This window comes from Mustela putorius, unplaced genomic scaffold, assembly GCF_011764305.1.
Source record: "Mustela putorius furo isolate JIRA1106 unplaced genomic scaffold, ASM1176430v1.1 tig00003863_pilon_pilon_pilon, whole genome shotgun sequence".
In the NCBI taxonomy this organism is placed as follows: domain Eukaryota; kingdom Metazoa; phylum Chordata; class Mammalia; order Carnivora; family Mustelidae; genus Mustela; species Mustela putorius.
In genome coordinates, this window is record NW_025422015.1 from 25,554,365 (window position 1) to 25,576,195 (window position 21,831).

General features: G+C 35.6%; 1 protein-coding gene across 2 annotated transcripts in view; it reads left to right on the forward strand.

Annotated features, from left to right (window-relative positions):
* THEMIS (thymocyte selection associated) overlaps nt 1-21,831 on the forward strand; it is a 184,870-nt gene that overhangs the window by 26,120 nt on the left and 136,919 nt on the right. For both annotated transcript variants that reach the window (XM_004740174.3, XM_013063567.2), the window contains exon 2: nt 20,085-20,243. In XM_004740174.3, the coding sequence (XP_004740231.1) occupies nt 20,085-20,243 (159 nt within the window). The remainder of the gene's footprint in view (nt 1-20,084; nt 20,244-21,831) is intronic.

Consider the following 21,831-nt stretch of genomic DNA (forward strand, 5'->3'; position numbering starts at 1 on the left):
TTTTAATAACAAGCCATCCAGATTGACTCCTTTTGGTCATAATCACATTTTAACTACTTACATGTATAAGAGATTGTACTCTAAGTTGTTTGTTGCTGACTTGGTTAACATGAGAGGACAATCAAGGTGCTAAAAGGATGCTCAGACTGACGGAGCTCTGAATCACTCTATCCACAACAAAATCTAGGCTCTCATCTAAGCCCCCCTCCTTTCTTTAGTAAGAAAAGGAAATTCTATTTAATATGGAAGCTACTAGCCATATGGTGCAATTTACATTTAAAATTAAGTAAATTTAATATTTAAGTCCCTTAGTCAGTAGTTTCATTTCAGGTGCTCATGAACATCACGTGGCTATTAGCTGCAGTGCAGACAGCTTACATTATACTATGTCCATCACCGCAGAAAGTTCTATTGGATGGTGCTGCTCTGGAGTTTCTCAGGGAGCCCCAAAGGTGAAAGAGGCTCACATGTCTTCTGACATTAATATAACCCACTGCCTCTACCTCTGCTACCACTCTCCTAAGGACTTACTGCAGTTTTGTGGTTATAAATTTTCTTGGCTGCTTCTACCACTTTACCTTGTCTGAATGTGTTTGTGTTCGACTCAGGCTTTCTCAGTCTGTCACTGATGTGGAAAGTTGCAGTGCATCATGTGCATAGCACACACACACACAAACACACACACACTCAGTTAAATTGTACTATTTTGAGATGATTGCAGATATGCACACACTTTCTAAGTTAAACAATTTTGAGATCATTGTGGATTCATATGCGACTATAAGCAATGATCCAGAGATCCCACATATCCTTCACAGTTTCCCTCAACTGTAACATCTTACGAAGTAATTGAACACTATCACAGTGAGAATGTTGATATCGATCTATTCAATATACAGAACATTTCTATCTCATCACTCATGTTGCCCTTTTATAGCCACACCCATTTCCTTCCACTCCCCCATCTCCTCCTTAACCCCTTTCAAACATTAATCTGTTAAGCATTTTTATGACTTTGTCATTTCAAAATTTTTTTTCACATTTTTATTTAAAATGTAGCTAGTTAACATGCAGTGCAGTATTGGTTTCAGGAGTACCATTCAGTGGTTCATCAGAATAAGTGCCCTCCTTAATACCCACCACCCATCATCACCCCCACCACCTACCACCCCTCCATCAACCCTCAGTTTGCTTTCTATCATTTAGAGTCTCCTTTGATTTGTTTCCCTCTCTTTTTATCCCCCTCCCATATATACATGTTTTGTTTCTAAAATTTCACATATGAGTGAAGTGGAATTTGTCTTTCTCTGATTGACTTGACTTATTTTGCTTATCATAATACAGTTTAGCTCCATCCACATTGTTGCAAATGGCAAAGATTTCATTCTTTTGGATGGCTGGGTAATATTCCTGTGTGTGTGCGTGTGTGTGTGTACCATATCTTCTTTACCTGTTCATCAGTCAGTAAATATCTGTGGTCTTTCCATAGTTTGGCTCTTATTAATAATGCTACTATAAACATTGGGGTGCACATACCCCTTCAAATATGTGTATTTGTATTCTTTGTGTAAACACTTAGTAACACAACTGCTAGATTGTAGGGTAATTCCCTTTTTAACTTCCATACTATTTATCAGAGTGGGTGCATCACTTTGCATTCCCACCAACAGTGCAAGAAGGTTCCCCTTCTCCACATCCTTGCCAACATCTATTGTTTCTTGACTTGTTAATTTTAGCCATTCTGATTGGTGTGAGGTGGTATCTTATTGTGGTTTTGATTTGTATTTCCCTGATGATGAGTGATGTTGAACATCTTTTCATGTGTCTGTTGGCCATTTGTATGTCTTCTTTGGAAAAATGTCTATTCAAGTCTTCTGCCCATTTCTCAACTGGGTTATTTGTTTTTTGGGTGATGAGTTTGATAAGTTCTTTATAGGTTTTGGATACTAAGCCTTTATCAGCTATGTCATTTGCAAATATCTTTTACCATTCCATAGGCTGCCTTTTAGTTTTGTTTAGTGTTTCCTTTGCTGTGCAGAAGCTTTTTATCTTGATGTCTCGGTAGTTCTTTTTTGCTTTTGTTTTCCTTGCCTGTGTTGATGTGTCTGGTAAGAAGTTGTTATGACCAAGGTCAAAGAGATTGTTGCACGTGCTTTCTTCTAGGACTTTCATGATTTCTTGTCTCACATTTAGGTCTTTCATCCATTCTGAATTTATTTTTGTGTATAGTGTAAGAAAATGGTCCCATTTCATTCTTCTGCAGGTTGCTGCCCTGCTTTCCAACACCATTTGTTGAGGAGAATTTTTTTCTTCCCAATTGGGTATTCTTTCCTGCTTTGTCAAAGATTAGTTGACCATGTAGTTGTGGGTCCATTTCTTGGTTCTTTATTCTGTTCCGTTGATCTATGTGTGTCTTTGTGTCAATAACATACTGTCTTGATGATTAAAGCTTTGTAATATAGCTTGAAATACAGAATCTTGATGCCTCCAGTTTTGTTTTTCTATTTCAGAATTTTTTACTATTTGGGGTCTTTTGTGGTTCCATTCATATTTTAGGATTGTTTGTTCTAGCTCTGTGAAAAATGCTGATGATATTTTGATAGGGGTTGCTTTAAATGTGTAGATTGTTTTTGGTAGTATAAACATTTTAGCAATGTTTGTTCTTCAAATCCATGAACATGGAATGCTTTTCATTTCTTTATGTCCTCTGCAGTTTATTTCATAGCTGTTCTATAGTGTTCAGAGTACAGATGTTTTACCTCTTTAGTTAGGTTTATTCCTAGGTAGCTTATTGTTTTTGATGCAGTTGCAAATGGGATCAATTCTGTGATTTCTTTTTCTGCTGCTTTGTTACTGTGCAACAAATTTCTGCACATTGCCAGAGGGTATGTAGCTATTTCCTCTGTTTTAGTGCTCTTATTGGTAATTTGTATTTTGTCTCTTTCTTTTTCAGAATTGCTAATGATTTGTTAGTTTTATTGATCTTTTCAAGGATTCTTCTTTTTGGTCCATTGATTTTCTCTCTCTCTTTTTAAATTGTTTTTCTTTCCAAGTTCCTGAAGAGCTTATATTGATTTGAGACTTTTTGTCCTTTTTAATTTTTATTTATCATATTTATTCATTTATTTATTTATTTATCATATTTATTCATTCATTTATTTAAAGTTTATTTACTTTTTAGTATCTCTACACTCAACATTGGTCTTGAACTCACAACCCTAAGATCAAGGGTCACTTGTGTTCTGACTCAGCCAACCAGGTGCCCCTGCTGTTTTTAATATATAAGCATTTGGTACTATATATTTCCTGGTTAGTACTTCCTTATCTGTGTTCCATAAACTTTGATACATTGTATTTTCATTTTCATTTCAGATCAGCTTATGTATATGCATATGTATATACATATACACATATATACAGTTTATGTGTATATATATATACACATCATTGTATATATATATAATATATAAAGTGTGTGTACATATATACACATAAACTGAACTGAATGAAAACCCATTTTCTTTCAACCTGCCTATCATTATACTTGAAATGAGTCTCTTGGAATTAACATATAATCAATTCATGTTTCTAAATCTGCTCTGTCAAACTATGTCTTTTTATTGATACATTTAGACCATTTACATTTAATGCAACTATTAATATATCAAGGCTCAAATCACCATTATATCTCTAGTTCTTTGTTTGGTTTCTGGTTTTTGTTTCTCCAGCCAGAGATGGAATGCAGTGCTTCATTATTGTCAGGTGGGCTTATAAGTTTAGTCTCCTTCTTTATCCTCTACTGATACATGAAGGGGAAGCTATCCTCTTTCCTGCTGGCCAGAATGGAAGTACTGGCTCTTCATTTGGCCTTCACTGGCACCACTCGATGAGAGGGATGGCAGTGCCTCATTACTATAACTCACATGGCTTTATGCTGGGGAGTGCCTCATTACACTGGACAGTAGTGAAAGTCCTGATTTTTCACTAGGCATCTTTTGACATCACTCCAGTGGTGAGGGAATAGGGTACCTCAATACTCATGGGTGAAGGTGAAAGTCCAGATTGTTTTCATGGTTTCCCCAACAGGGATCAGGGGCTTATTACTGGCTCACAATAATGTAAGTCCCATCTCAACTCTATCTTTCTTGATACCATCCCAGCAATGGGTGGGTGAATGTCTAATTACACTAATCGAGGGTGGAATTCTAAGATTCCTTACATCCTTTCCCATGTGAACCATCCTTTCTTTTCTGTGGTATAAGGTAATTGTCAAAAGATTTTCTTTCTTACTATGCTGTTCCTTTCCTGATTGTTTAGCTAGAGAGAACAGGATTTGTGGAGTGTTTGTTTTGTTTTGTTTTGTTTTTGTCTGTACCCATTGGCATTTCTAGGTTGCCAGTTTCTTCACCTTCAAGACTGTGATATATGAGGTTAGGAAAATTTATGTCCACTTCATCTTCCCAGAAACAGAAGTCTCAGCTGCAATATTTTAATAAACTTTTACTGTAACCTTGAGATTAGTATGCTTGACACTCAATAAATATTTGTTGAATGGTTTAACAAATAAATATACTACAGATATTACACTCAAGGAGCCCAGAAGCCCAGGGTCTTTCTCCTGGTATTATGCAATTTTCTTTCATAGTAATTATCACTTTGTAATCATGAATTTGTATGATTCTTGTATTAATATCTTTAATTCTAATATATTAAAAATTTCATGAAGGTTGAGTCCACATGTCATTTGCTCACTATTGAGAAAATAACATTATATCATTAGAATTTATTGTAATTCTTCTGTCAAATAGCATGTATTCAATTAATTTATTGAATAGATTAAAAATGAAAAATGAATAATTTGATAAAGACACAAATAAACTGTCTTTCAGGGTGCCTTTCTTAATGGCTGTAGAGCTGTAACTTTCCCTGGCATAACAACTTCCACATGAGAGAGAGCACTTATCTTTTCCATTAGGAGTGTTATTTGACCATTCCTTCCAACTCCTTAAATTATGTCAGACACATATATATATATATATAGCGATATTTATTTGACACATGAAGAAAATAGATAAGGCAACTTACAACCAGAGGTTACCAGCCAAAGCCACTAGTCATCTCAGACCCACTCAACTGGTCACTTCAGGGAATGAGAAAATCAGTTCTTTGGCACCCTTGTAAATTTGTAGCATACCAAGTTTCATTTATACAAGTTTAGGAACAAGGTTCATTGCCATTCTCAAGTTTCTATTTTCTCTTCCACATTCTTCTCTTAGGATGATAAAGGAAATAGTGATTTTTTAATTCTGGGAAAGCCCTACTTTCATCCATAAGAGCACACTTACTTTCATCTTGGCCAGGAAAAAATCACACTAGCTTATAATAATATAACATTATATGGATTCGTTTGGTTTTAACATCATAGGGAATAATAATGATGATGTCAGTGATGGCTAATATTTGTTAAGCCCTATATAGATGCCAGGTACTGATCCACATGCATCAAAAAATTATCTTCTTTGATCCTCAAAGTAACTATTTAAAGTAATGTTACTATTCTCATTTTAAAGGTAAGGAAATTGAGGTACTATCTCCATTTTACAATTGAAGCTACTGCCTAAGGTCATACATCTCTTAAAGACAGATCCTCGATTTTAACCCAACTCTAAAGGAATTCTTATCTGTGAATTTTACATAGTTAAATGCCTATGAATGAATGAAGAGAAGAGTTTTATGCATGTCTTGGTGTGTGAATGTGTGTGTGTATGTGTGTGTGTGTGTGTGTGTGTTTATGTGTTTGATAGTTATATCTTTTCAGAAGAGATAAAGATCAGCCCTGAAATTCCAATCTGCACTCTCACTTCAGCAACAGACCTCCTGGATTTGGTGTTTCAAAGAAAAATACATCTCTCTCCACCCTGACAATGTAAGATTTACAGGCAAAATGCAGCTTAACTTAAATCATGAAATATACATACCTTTCCCTCACCTTTTGGATAAGTATCTGTTAACTGTCCCCCTAACGATATCCATTCTCTCCTTCTTTTGTAGTAACAAAGGTTTCAGCTGTGAACACAACTGCCCAGTTAAAGATGACATTGCACAGCTCTCCTGAAACTTGTTTGGGACATTTGATTAAGTTTTGGCTCAGGGTTGTTAAAGTATTTATGTGTGAAATTTATGTTGCAAGCCAGTAAAACAATGGAAATGTTTCCTCCTTTTCTCCATTTCTCTTTCATATTTTGTTTCTCACTAACTGAAAATTTAGACATGTTATTAGGAGTGGGAGCAGCCACCTTAGAACCTAACAGGAAAGCCTTATGTTGAAGAGGTGAGAATGGCAAATAAAAAAAGTTGGAACCAATACTGACTTCATGTATATCCTGACAAGTTACCACTGAATTGTATTTTGAGAGAGAAATAGACATATTTTTTTGTTTGTTTGTTTGTTTAAGCAACTGTTTTGGAGTTTGCTTCAGCAGCTCAACTGAGCTTCTTGGGGTGAATTCACAACCATTCATTATTTCGTTTCTCAGTGTAGAGAAAGACTTTTGCCTCAAACATATCAATTAATATTACAGAGTAATCATTTGGCTAAGCATAGCTGCATGAAGTCAGTAATTGCCTCAGAGTTTTTCCAACAATGACTTATGTAAGTAAAGGAGCTCTTCAAGTTTTTTTTCCCCCACCCAAAAGAAAGGAACAGTCTTCAGAAAGAGAGTAGTCACATTTCCTTTTCTACAGTACAGAAACCCCACCCCCTTTTTTTTCTTGGCTACTATCAGTTCTATTAAATATAAAAAAGCTTTAGTAAGCTTTTTTATATTTAAAATATAAATATAAATTCTCTGTGTCTAGCCCTAGTTTTCATTCTTTACCATTACTAGCTTACTTGTTTCCATTCTTTACCATTTGTATGTGCTTTTCACTTCTAGTTATCTAGAACATAAACTAAAGGGATCTTTGTTTTTCTTTATTTGGTTGGTCAGTTGGCTTTTTGTATTTTTAGTTTCTGGTATTGTGCCCTGAATTGTATAGGTTCTTAGTGGACGATAGTTACTGATTAGTAAGATTGAATACTGGAAATTCTTTAAATATTATACCTGTCATCTCAATTAAGTGTGATTGTTTTCAAAACTTTATAGAATTATGAAGACAGTGAGTGCTTTAACATAGGGTGATTTAATATTTAGAATGTACTTTAGAATTTTATTATTTTAAAATTTCTCAGTCTCTCTCTCTTTTTTTTTAAAGATTTTATTTATTTATTTGACAGATAGAGATCACAAGTAGGCAGAGAGGCAGGCAGAGAGAGAGGAGGAAGCAGACTTCCTGCTGAGCAGAGAGCCCGATGTGGGACTCAATCCCAGAACCTTGAGATCATGACCTGAGCCGAAGGCAGATGCTTAACCCACTGAGCCACCCAGGTGCCCCTTTTGTCTCTTTTGAACATAAAATTAAAAAACACTATTCTTAAAAATTGTATTGAAATTTAATCTGTTGCAGACTTTTTTTTTTTTTTTTTTTTTTTTTTTTTTTTTTTTTTTTTTTTTTTTTAATTTTTTTATTTTTATAAACATATATTTTTATCCCCAGGGGTACAGGTCTGTGAATCACCAGGTTTACACACTTCACAGCACTCACCAAATCACATACCCTCCCCAATGTCCATAATCCCACCCCCTTCTCCCAAACCCCCTCCCCCCGGCAACCCTCAGTTTGTTTTGTGAGATTAAGAGTCACTTATGGTTTGTCTCCCTCCCAATCCCATCTTGTTTCATTTATTCTTCTACCCACTTAAGCCTCCATGTTGCATCACCACTTCCTCATATCAGGGAGATCATATGATAGTTGTCTTTCTCTGCTTGACTTATTTCGCTAAGCATGATACGCTCTAGTTCCATCCATGTTGTTGCAAATGGCAAGATTTCATTTCTTTTGATGGCTGCATAGTATTCCATTGTGTATATATACCACATCTTCTTGATCCATTATGTCCATCAACAGATGAATGGATCAAGAAGATGTTGCAGACCTTTTTTAATGATAAAACAGTTATAAGAAATTTGATCTGTAAAAATATATTTTTAAGTCACATAACTATATAATGATGTTACAGTGTTTGTTTTAAAATTTTTACAAATAAGCACAGGGAAAAAAATAACAGAGAGAGAAACAAATCAAGAAATAGACTCTTAATTATACAGAACAAACTTTTTGTTACCAGAGGGGAAGAGGGTGGAGGATGGGTCAAATAGGTGATGGAGATTAAGGAATCCACTTGTCCAGATGAGACCAGAGTGATGTATGGAAGTGTTGAACTACTACACTGTACATGTGAACCTAATATAATACTGCATGTTAACTAACTCGAATTAAAATTAAAAAAATAAAATTTTTATTCACTGAATAAAACTATAGACATTTTGGATAGTTACCTTATAATGCATATTGTACTTTATAGAAGGATTAGAGTAGTTTAATATATTTTGGAGACAATATAGATCTTTAGTCTCTCTTCACCTATCAATTATTTCTTTTAATTCTTCAGTAAATCAGAAAACAGGGGATGGGAAAGCAGGACAAACAAAAAAAAAAAGGAAAGGAAATTTGCAGTATAAGTCATATATAACACTTTACATATGCAAGGGGAGTGAGTTTCAACACTTCATTTCCACCCTAATATAGGCATTGCATACTTTCCTTATCAGATTATCAGTGCACTTCTGGGAAACAAGGATCCTACTCTCTGTTACAAATGAGTAAACATACTGAAAAGAGAATGCAAACACTGTGCAACTAATGTGAGGTTGATAAAATAAATTTTTTCACAAAGATAAAAACATCACTCATTTAAACATAAAATGTATACATGAAAGATTTTATTAAATTCACTAAATGAGGGGACCAGTGAGATATTAAAACCAGTTTGAAAACACACATACACACGTGCAAAAATATAATCAGAAATGCTGATATGAATTTTCCAGTATTCAAACCTGATTATCCTTGTATATCTAATGTTTAGGGTTATCTTTTCTACAAGGCATAGGTCAATTGTATGTATAGTGGGAAAATTTATTTTTATTTAAGTGGAAAATAATCACTTGCATTGCTATAGCTATATAACATTTACATTTCTATCAATTTTCTGTAAGTCAATTTAGTGCCATTCGAAGATGCATATCTCTATAGGATCCTATGATTTCTAAAAGGTCTGCTAGATGATAGTCAGCTTTCCACTAGAAGGACAGCTCTTACTCTTTTTTGCTCTATACAAGTCTTGGACAACTTTTTTTCTGGCAAGCTTTAACAAGCTCTTGATCCATGGTGTATAGTAAAGGGTTAACTCAATAGCCTTTAGATGTTCAAATTCTGCATAATCTAAAGAAAGGGTTAGCTTTTGACTGGCTCCTTTGGAATATCCTGCCTGATAAGACTGTATACTTTGGAACTTGGGTTATTCTAGATAGCTTTAATTAATGATGTGGCTTATGCTGAATGCCAGTTCTCATTTGGCTGAGGTCCTGGGACATGCTGTATTACTTTGACTCTGAAGGGGTTGCTGAGTGTTGAGTAGTTAAGGTCAGTCTTATGGATACTCTGTACCTATTTGACTGACCTCTAAATAAAATCCCTGGACACCAAGCCTCAGGTGAACTTCCTTGGTTGGCAATATTTTGTATATGCTGTCATCCACCATTGCTGATAGAATTAAATTTTGTTCATGTGACTCCACGGGGAGAGGACAACTAGAAACTTGTCTCCTGGACTCTGCCCTCTGTGTCTTTTTCCTTTGCTGATTTTAAACTGTAACATTTGTCTATAATAAACTATAAGTGTAAGTATAACAGCTTTCCTGAATTCCATGAGTCTAGTAAGTCGTCAAACCCGAAGGTGGACATAAGGACCTTTGTAAGTATGGATAGACTTCGTTTTTACTGGGTGTTCAGACCTCATTGAGGGAGGCCCTTAAAAGATAGATGTGAGAAGCTGAGAAAATGGGTTTGCTTTTTCATGTATATGTAGTATTTATTATAATAGCTATTCGTCTGGGACTGCAGTCACAGATTCCTGGAGTTGATCATAAAGGACATTGGTAGGCTGTTGATGGAGGTCTCTGTACCTCGCCCCAACTAATCTCCAAGATGATTCTCCATTGAACTAAATTCTCTTCTTCCCAGTTGGCCTCTCAAAAGGCAGCCTTGGATTCCTCTATTCTCTTTATAAATTACCTTCAAAGCACAAGTTCTGTGACCTTCTTTTTAAAACCTGGCTTTTACTTCTCTCAGTAAGAAACAGCTCTCATAAATCAAAAGCTTTGATTTACAAAACTAATTTGTTTCCTGGTATGGCACAAAGAGCACATTTTGGAAATAAAAAATAGGGTATTGGATATTTTTTTCATCTTTGCAATTTAAAAAAAATCCTAATTCTTTTGTAGCCAGACAGACAATTCCTTTATGTCAGGCACTGAGTCTCCCTTGTCTACAATATGATAATCTTCCATTATTTGATTCTTATAGTCACATAAAAAGGTTTTGGCAGTTGTGGGAAAAAAAGAAAAAAATTGTCCTCTTCCAGTAAAATCTCTTTTCAGGATTATAATCTCCCCAAGTATTGAAAAATTTTTTGTGTCTCAGACCTAAATAATGACTAAATCTCTCTCCTTGACGGGAGAAATAAACTTCATGTCCTGGCTTTAATAGTAGAAGAAATGCAGAGAGGAATCCAGTTACTAGTGAGGAATTATTTGCTTCAATTTACTACTCAGCTGTAGGACATTTTTACTTTTTCTTTTATAGAAATTACTTTGACTCACTGGTTGATAAAGCCAAACGTTGCTAGTGTGAAATAGCTGCCTTATTGCTCGCACAAAGATTTTTAGTTTTGTGGCCAGTTTCATCCTCGATAGGCACGATGGACCGTTCCCTGGCACACACAAGGGCACGCCTCTTGAGAGGCAGGATACACATTACCCATCTCTGAGAATGCCATGCACATCCATGTAAGTGGTGCTATAAGTAGTTATGTAATGGGGCAGCCTATGCTCTGAGGAGTGTCCCCGAACATATTTCAGTTGTTTGACAGCTTTGTTAGAAAGGACAACTGTGACAGCTATGTTTCAAACATTTTAAGGCTGCTTTGTAGAAGAATTAAATGGGCGATGTCTGGCTGGCTCAATCCAAAGAGTGTGTGACTTGATCTCGGAGTCATGAGTTCGAGATCCCTTTCAGTATAGAGATTAGTTAAATAAATAAAACACTTAAAAAAAAAAAAAGAATAAAGGGGCACCTAAGTAGCTCATTTGGTTAAGCATCTGTCTTTGGTTCAGGTCGTGATCCCAAGTCCTGGATGGAGGCCCACATTGGGCTCCCTGCTCAGAGGGGAGTCTGCTTCTCCCTCTGCCCTTCCCCCTGCTCATACTCTTTCTTCTCTCAAATAAATAAAATCTTAAAAAAAAAAGAAATGTTTTCTGTATGATATCAGTGGTTAAAAATAGTTCTAAAGGGTATATCCTATAAGAGTACATATTGCTCTTAATAAAATGCAGAGCTTTTTTACAGTCAGAATGGCTCAAAAGCTCAAAAGTAGAGTAGTTTACCTTGAGATAGTTGGAGTTCAATCAGTGAAAGTGTTCATATATAGTTTGGACAACTCCTTGGTAGATATACTGTAAAGGGACTCAGTTTTTGTAATAACATTGATAGGATAAGATGGTATTTAAGCTCCTGTCTGACACTGAAACTCAGAGATTCAAGAGATCTTTAGAATTAGCAGCACTGTGCTTGGAGATGTAAATGAAATTGAAACATCCCCTGGCTGCCGTTGGGCTGTATGAAGTTGTGATTGTTATCAAGTTAAGTGTTTTATGCCTCAGTACACACAGCCGCCCTGGAAAAAAGATAGATTCAGGGAGTCTGCATTCTTCTGCCAGATTTCTTGTAACTAAGCCCGTGGTAGTAAATTAGCTCAATCTGGGATGCCTGGGTGGCTCAGTCGGTTCAGCGTCTGCCTTCGGCTCAGAGACGAATCCCAGGGTCCTGGGATCGAATACCGCATTAGACTTCTCGCTCAGTAGGAATCCTTCTTCTCACTCTGCCTGCTGCTTCCCCTACTTGTGCTCTCTCTCTAACAAAGAAATAAATACAATTCTTTAAAAATTTAGCTTAATCCAAGGATTAAGAATCTTTAAAATAAAAATAATAAAAATAACTATAATAAGTAATATAATATAATAAGTAAATAGTGATAAAATAAAATAAAAATAATTAAAAATCTATCTATCTATCTAATCAGCCAGTAAGGCTTAAAGCAAGATAGTGCAGGACTGGGCTGGAAGTAATTCATACCTGGTATGCTGTCTTCACTTGATGGTTAGTCACCTGGAACCTCACGTTGAGGAAGATTACTAGGCCTTATTTTGATTCAGCTGGAAATGTGCCATGGGTGACTAGTGATGGGAAGAGAAAATGGTATAATATAGTCTAGATATTTGCCATCTCTCTAGTGTGGAATACTTGGCACTCTAGTTAGATAGAACTCATGGAATTCATTGCCTAGAGACTTCACCTGCTCAGGGTTTTGCACCTTAGCTGTGTAGGTCCAAAAACTCAAAGCATCCAGGGTCAATTAGGTTCAAGCACTGCCTCATACAATCAGAAGATTATAATGTACAAATTAGAATGCCAATGTAATAATTTTCAATTAGAACTATTACTGTCAAGTTGATTAAAATTCCTGTGTTTTTTAGTCAGGGCACTCAGGCAGCTGGTGACATTGAGATAGATTAGTTAATAATACTGCTTAGGGCTTAGTCTATTCATTTATAAATTTCTTTTTCCAGTGTGTTCAAATTTCACTCTAACTTTCGAACTTTCTGACACTACTTCCTGATTCCTGCACTGACTATGGTCATACATTTGTACTTAATGGCTTAGGGCCAACCTACTGTGTTGAAGGCCCAATTTCTTTGTTTTCCCAATCCATTATGGACTGGTACTTTAATAAGATGCAGTATGAATGAGTTATTATTAAAAAGTTAAAAAGTGAAAAACATACAAAATACAAAGATATATTTATTATTTAATACAGTGAGCATAAAATAACTTCAAAATTCTTATAAAAGTTTCTAAACTTTTACTCTCAATGTCTAAACCATATTTCATAAGCAGAATACTTAATGAGGTGTTCAATGCTAATGAACTTAAGGAAAATTTATAATATAGTGAAGCTTAATTTTTATGCATTGGATGAACACATTACAGTGCATTGGAGCCCATGTATAATCAATTCAATCAGTATATTTATATTCATTAAATGAGATGAAGAGAACAGGTTTATTATTTTAAATGGCTATAGAAGTCTGTAGTAGCTATATTTAATATTTAGGATATAAAGCATAGGCAATTATATTAAAGTACATAAAATGTACTTGAAACCAGTTCTTCCTAAAATAATAAGCTCCCAATGAAACATTGTTCATATAAAAAATTATAATAGTATTTATGATATCATTTTGAGGGCTAAAACTTGGGTATAACATGGGGAATTTTGGTCAGTGGTGGTGTCAGGAGATGTAGAATCACTGATTTGTTTCATCACCATAGGGAAGTGTTTCATTGATGTGTAGGAGGGATATTCATTTCATAGGTACACATCCCAAATCCCTTTGCTCTGATAATTGTTAACACAAAGAGACACAATGATGACTTCTGTCCTAATACCCAACATGCAAAATTTCATCACAGTTTATTGAATCTATTACATTGATTCTGCCATTAGACAAATATCAAGTTTTTAGCTAGCATCTGAAACGATGCATTTTTGTTCCTCGGCCACTAAAACTTAGTCATTTAAGTGTCACACACATCACACAGACTGATTGAAAAGTGGACATTTTCTAATTGCTGGCCTCACTACTATTTTAATTTGCTATATTGGCTCTCAGGCCTCAGCCTTAACAGCATGGTTGTGGTTTTCATTGCTCTTCCATATTTATACTTAAAAAAATTATTTTTTTAATTTTAGAGAGAGAGAGAGCATGGGGGCAGTGACAGGAGCAGAGGGGGAGTGGGAGAATCTCAGGCAGACTCCCCACTGAATGCGGAGCCCAAAGTGGGGCTTGATCTCTCGACCCTGAACTCACAATCTTAACTGAAATCAAGAGTTGGATGCTTCACTGACTACCCCACTCAGGCATCCCTCATGTTTATTCTTTTTAAGACTCAACAACATTCACTACAGTTTCTAGCATATTTCTGTGTTTAGGCTTGGCTTCCTGCATAACACTTCAATTTCCACCTCACAAGAAGAACCCCATATTCTTAGAGGTGAGGGAGATTATTATACCTTAATTTTTCTTAGTGTGGCCATCATTTTCTTACTACCTGATGCCAACGTTTTGCTGGGCATCTGATGATGCCCACCAGTATACTTTATATTGGTATTTTGGCAATGGGTTAAAAGAGTCTGTATGACTTTATAAGATCATTTCCTGTCAACATTCAGATTTATACACCTCACTGTGGATATCCAGTGTGAACTGGTAGAATCTAGCCCTAGTAAAACTGCAAGATTGTTGTTTCATGCTTACTCATTTCCACAGTGCATTCCAGTATCATGCTTAAGTATTTTTAGGCATATTCTTCATACAGTGAGAATAACTTTGCTCTGCTCTACAGGGGATGGAGACAGTCTTTTTATGGGAGACTGGCTGGCTATGTAAATGTCTGTCACAATCATAGGCCACTTCAAGCTTTATGCCTATAGTAAACTATCTAGAGATTCATTTGGAAAATTGAACTTATTACTTTAATGGTCTCTGAATGCCTTATCAACCACCAAGTCTAGGGACAGCATTGCTAATAAAATTATTTCACACTTCTATGTTTCCTTTGTAGGAATACTTCTTCTTGGTAATTTGCACAACCCTTAAGCAAAGAAAGAATAATCACACCTGTTTATGAGGAGCAAAGACACATCTTCACCAGCAATCCCAATCTGGCATGGCTCTACATACACTATCATACAATATCAATCAAACTTTGCACATGTAATTTCTTAACTCTCCTAAACCTATCTCAGATTATTTCATGAGCACCAGCCTCAAGTTCAGCAACATAAAAATGGTAAACCTAATGGTAAAGTGGGAAACTTAATAAGGAAGAGATTCATATTAGAATAGTCCATTCTAATATGCCTTTGCTAGCTAATCTCATATATGCTTGTACATTTGCTATTAAACATACCAAATGAAAGCATAACTCATGCCAAAGCTTTGGTTGACTATGTTTTCTACTCTAGTCACAATAATTTATTGTCATTTTACAGTAAAGCTAAGGTATGTATAATTCAACATTCACTAAGGATCCACTAAGTGTCGAAAACTGTATTACTAGTTGTGTGGATTGTGAGGATGGGTATAAATATAGTTAAGACATATCTCTAGGAACTCATGACAAATTCTAAAATCTTCATAATTTCAGTGGATAGAAACGATATCCCAATAGCTGGCTATGATAATAATCACATAGGGGCTATAATGGAGATACATGCAAACTGCTTTAGAGGGCAGAGGAGAGAACTAATTCTCACCTAGATGTAGGGATCAAGAAAGACTTTGAAGAAGATGATGGATATGAGCTGAATCTTCAGGATTGATTGAACTTTGAAAGGTGGGGAGGTAAGAGGGTACGTAAGTGGCCTGGTAGGACAGGGGAAAGCAGTGGAGAATGGAAGGAATGGGTACATCTTGAGAAAAGGGGAAAAAGAGCCTCTAAACAAGGTAAGTTTTAAACTTGCTATCGCAGATGGAGGAAAATCTATTGAACCAACTGTCTTGGCTGTTCCAGTGTGATCTTAGCATTGCTTGTATGGATTGTCAAATAAGGGATGAGCTCATAAAAGGATATTAATGTGTCATTTTTATTGAGCAAAGTAGCATTACAGGAAAGGTGATTTCAAAGGCACATGGCTCTTTCATTACAGCCTTCAGGGGCGATGTTTGATCACTGAAAACAGCCTGCTTTGTTCCAGCTTTCTCTGATGTTTGGCATTATCCTGAATACATATGCTCTGACTTGGGAAGAATCAGTCTATAAAGATTTAATAGATTTTAGATTTGCATATTCAAAGTACATGTCATGGTGAAAATGAAATGAAAACTATTTTAATATCTACATCTGTATTATACATAAACATGTAATTCAGACATATCTCAGCTAATTTTTTTAAAAATATTTTATTTATTTATTTGACAGAGAGAGATTACAAGTAGGCAGAGAGGCAGGCAGAGAGAGAGAGGAGGAAGCAGGCTCCCTGCTGAGCAGAGAGCCCGATGCGGGACTCGATCCTAGGACCCTGAGATTGTGACTTGAGCTGAAGGCAGCGGCTTAGCCCACTGAGCCACCCAGGCACCCTCTCAGCTAATTTTTAAAAAGCAATTACATATGTTATATTTGCTTGTTCTAAGATTATGAAATTTGGCTATTTTAAAAATTAACCATTTTATATTTTCAATGAGGAAAAAATATATTTTAGGAGACATTATATATTGGTGATAACAAAAGACAGGAACCCTTCAAGTTTCAGGGATTTGAAGTTGCTGTACATTCTTGTCTCCTTTCATGGACATAACTTCCAAGTGTTGTGTATCAGCAACCACTTTCTTTATTTAAAATGAATTAGCACCATACTTGGGTAGAGAAAATTGAAAGTCACAAATAAAGATAAATGTAAAAGATTAGTATTTGCATGAGGTTCTTTTCCTTATATGACTAAAAGAGGTGACTTTTTTTTTTTTTTTTTTTAACCAAAAGGAGAGATTCTTGGAAAGAGACCTGAAGAGTCAAAAGCTTGTGTGGTGACTAAAATAGTTTTCTCTTCTTAGAATTCTCTGGCCTCTATTCCTGTAAATTGATAAGTAATCTCACATAAATTCATCTTTTAATTTTGAATTCCAGTGGAACCTTTGAGAGAAAGATGGCATTCCAAGTCAGTGAGTTTGATATACTTTACATTTATAATTAGACACTCATTGCGTTGAAATTGAACCCAACAGACTTCAGTTAATATTCTATTTCATGTGACAAAGAAAAATCTTATCATGTCAATTCCCTACTTAAAATCTTTCATTTTACTTGTCCCCACTTACAACATCCTTCACCTCAATGACATTGAATGCTTTTGTGTGGCATGTCCTTCCTTTCCTGGTTAGTTTTGCAACAGTCTCAAGACAGAGGCTTTCAGTTATGCATTTTTAACCCAGATCACTGCTTTCATCTGGAGATCTGTGCAGGTTCTGATTCAGCACATCTGGGGTCTGGCCAAGATTCTAACAAGCTTCCAGGTACTGTAGTTGACCACACTTTGGATAGTAAGCACCTAGATACATATGACCTCTTATTAAATTGGTATCAGTTCCTGGATCATGATAACTGAAAACTTAGGTTTTCTGACTTTGCATCAGACTTTGAACTTTTTGTTTATTGGTAATCTCATAAAGATGTTGTATGATCTGGGCTTCTTTTTCTTCTCTAGTCTCCTTTCTTATCCTATTCTTACTTACATTTGAGACTTAACAAAATACTTGAAATTGCCAGAATGTGTCAAGCTCTTTTACATCTCAGTACCTTTTCAAATACTATTTCCTCTGCCTGCCCCAACATCTTGTGTTGCTTCCTTTAAAGCTCAGCTCAACTTAAGGCATCTGGGTGGCATAGTCAGTTAAGTGTCTGACTCTTGGTTTCAGCTCAGGTTGTGATATCAAGGTCCTGGAATCAAGCCCTATGGTAGGCTCCATGTTCAGCACGTGGTCTACTTGAGATTCTCTCTCCCTCTCCCTCTCCCTCTGCCCCTTGTACCCCTCCTCCTCCCTGGCCATGTTCTCTCTCTTTCTCAAATAAATAAATAAATCTGAAAAAAAAAAAAAAGAAATGAAAAGAAAAAAAAACCCTCAGTTCATCTGTAGTTTCCAGGAATCCTTTCCTAATCTCTCTACCTTGTAATTGTTTAATTAAATGCTTCCAGGATTCTCCCACAATGCTCTGTATTTTCTGTTATAACTTTCTTGTAATCTATTGTACAGTCTGTTTACTTGTCTCCTTGCTTCAAGATAGCACTTCTTGGGAGGAAAAGATTATGCATTTTATTTCCATTACCTACTGCTAATCACAATGCTTGACACATAGTAGGTTTCCATTAAAGTTTACTGAATGAATAAGGAAGGGCAGTTGGTGTGTTGTAGTTATGCAATAATATGATGCAATATTGTCTTTCATGAAGTTTAACTTGAATTGGGAGTAATAAAAACTAAAGTCATAAAAAGTTAAGTACAGGATGAGATAATACTGAAGATATAAATGTTAGTACGTGATTAATTGCCAAATGAGGATCGTAGAAAATAACTGTTCTAAGTTCATTGGAGGAAAATGTCGCTATAGATTTATTGCTATGTCTTTAGTACCCCAGTTGTCCCACAAAAGATTGGAGATAGCTGAAAATACCATATTTGGGAATTAATGGGAGATATGAACACATATATAGTTAAGGGAATAGTATTAGAAAAGCAGAGAGTTATGGAAGTACATACTCAGAAATTGGGGAGCAGACATACTAGCATATTTGCAAAAATGGCCCTCATTCAATAATGGGCAGTGAGGATGGTATGCTGGACTTCCATTTCCACTCTCTACCTTGGGGGCTGACTTCTGTGGTGGCATCAGTAGCTCCCTTGTCCTCTGGCTTCTGGCTTAATTTGGCCAAAGGACGGTACCCTGGCAAAGGATCAGATGGAGGGAGAAGAGTGAGGTCAGAATATTTATTTTCTTGTGTTACCTAGAACTGGCTGTGCCTCTGTGTAAATTGCCCCTTTGTTAAAATCTCCTTAAATTATTCTAATATGAGTGTGCTCCCTGTTCCCTGCTGACACTCTAATACAATCACAGAGTTGTTTAATGCTAGATTGGATGACAGGCTTAATAATTTTTATGATAATCATTAATGCTACAACAATGTTTTAGGTGCTATGTATCAGGTAAGATTCTGTGAGAGGGGGGTTCAATAGAGAAGAATTTGGAAAACAAATCAACCTGAAATCTCATACTTCTATTGTTCACATTTTAGTGTGGTAAAGAGGATATAAATTATATTGGGGGTAGGGAAAAATTGATACGTTTAAATTCCCACAGTACTGTAATGTTTCTTTACATCAACCTTTCATTTAATGCTCAGTTGAAAAGTAATAATATATTAAAGATGTAATTTTGGAGTGGTTCTCCTTTTACTTTGGGTAGATTATCCAGATTTTTGCATTTCCTCCGTTCTGTTGTTTATTTTCTGGTTATTTCACTGCTCACTTATCTTCCATCAGGAGATCTAAAAGGAAAATAAACGGGTGAAAAGCTTAGCTTTAGTATCTATGATAAGAGATTTGTTAGGAAAAAGACTGAAATTCTGAACTGAAATGAAGCTTTTCAGTTTATCTGGGCTGTTCTGCCCCCTATTGCCATAAAGATACCAAGAGATATTTCCAACTTGTCAAAAATTGAGAGAGAGAATGGTCAAAAAGTCTTATATTCATGAAAACAAAGAGAAACAGGTTTAATAAATAGATATGATGCTCTTAATATAAGGAAGGCCCTGGTGTATAGACTCTGTCTTTGAATCTTGGATTGTATTACAACCTTGTTTGCAATACATACTTAGATCACTGTTGACTCACATGAGCCTAATTCAGTGACCCAGCAAAAATAGATCATAAATCCCAGCAAGGGAAGATATGTTTGTAGTTTGACCTTGGAATGATGAGCTAACGGTGCTGAGGAAACCATAAATCTAATTTACAATAATAACAAAAATAAGGTTGTTTATACTTTGCCCAGTGGATGGTGTGAAAATCTAATATTTTTCTTGGTACATGCTGTACATTTTGCCAAGCTTGATTAAATTCCTGTTTAGTAGGTAGCTAGGAGAGGAACTGAATAGAAACACTTTATATGAAGCTTTAGACTCCTACTTCATTCTCCCTGATTTAATTCTTTTTTTTTTTTTTAAGCTGTTATAACTCTTTTTTTTTTTTTAAGGTTCCATTTATGAAATGTTTGGAAATGAATGCTGTTTGTCAACAGGAGAAGTGATTAAAGTTACTGATCTCAAAATTAAGAAGATCATAGCTGAAATTTCTGAGCACATTGAGGGTTGTGAGCCTCTACAACCATTTGAGTTGCCTATGAATTTTCCAGGTACAGTATATTGCAACCATTTCACATTTATAAAACTATGGTTATTATGCATCTATACAGTTGAAAACAAGTGGTAGCTTTCTTTTCACTATAGGGTAGTGGATTAAAAAACTAGAATTCTTTTTTGTTTTTTTTTAAATGCAGTGTTATATGAGTTTCAGGTGTACGGGACAGTGATTCAACCGTTAATACATTTCTCAGTGCTCATCCTGATAGGTATACTCTTAATCCCCTTCACCTGTTTCACTCAGTCATCCACCTCTACCTCCTGCCTGGTAACTACCATTTTATTCTCTATAGTTAAGAGTCTGTTTTTGGCTTGTCTCTTTTTTCTTTGTTTCATTTGTTTTGTTTATTTTTAATTCCACATATGAGCGAAATCATATGGTATTTGTCTTTCTCTAACTGACTTATTTCACTTAGCATTATACTTTCTAGATCCATCCATGTTATTGCAAATGGTAAGATTTCATCCTTTTTATGGCTGAATAATATTCCAATATATATACACCATATGTGTACACACACACACACACAGATATATACCACATCTTCTTTATCCATTCATCTATCAGTGGACACTTAAGCTGATTCCATAGTTCCATAATTTGGCTCTTTTAAATAATGCTTCAGTAAACATAGGGGTTCATGCATCTTTTTGAATTAGTATTTTTGTATTCTTTGGATAAATATCCAGTAGTGGAATTACTGGATCATATGGAAACTCTATTTTCAATTTTTTTGAGGAAATGCAATACTGTTTTCCTCAGTGGCTACACCCATTTGCATTCTCACCAATAGTGGATGAGGGTTCATTTTTTCTCCACATCAGTGCTTTGTAAGAACTACTAGAAGGTAAATTATTTTTCCCCTTTTTAATAAATATTCTTCATTTAAGACTTAATGTTATTTGTTAACAATGAGTTAATGAGTTCTAACTGTATGCATTACATACTATGCTAGTGAGAATGAAGAAATCAAAGATATTTCATAAAGTTATATAGGACTAATATCTCTTAAATATATTTATTCTCTTTATTCCTATTGTAAGTAGAATCTGGCTCCCTGGATCACTGCTAAACTTCCGCGTCTGATCTTACTGATTGCTCCTCTTTGTCTAGTTAACTGGTTGCTCCTCTTTGTCTAGTTAACTCTACTCACCCTTCCAAAATGAGCTCAAATACCATATCCTCTGTAATGCTTTTGCTGCTGCCCTAACCTACTCTAGGTATCTCTCTCTTATGTTCTCAATATCTTTTTCACCAATAGCATTGGGTAATCATTGATGATTTTCTCATTTGTCTTATTCTCCAGACCAGAGGTTGGCAAATGTTTTTTTATAAAGAACCAGATAGTGGGGCACCTGGGTGGCTCAGTGGGTTAAAGCCTCTGCCTTCAGCTCAGGTCATGATCCCAGGGTCCTGGGATTAAGTCGCACGTCCGGCTCTCTGCTCCGTGGGGAGCCTGCTTCCCCCCCCCACTCTCTCTGCCTGCCTCTCTGCCTACTTGTTATTTCTATCTGTCAAATAAACAAATAAAATCTAGAAAAAAAAAAAAGAACCAGATAGTAAATATTTTAGACTTTGCC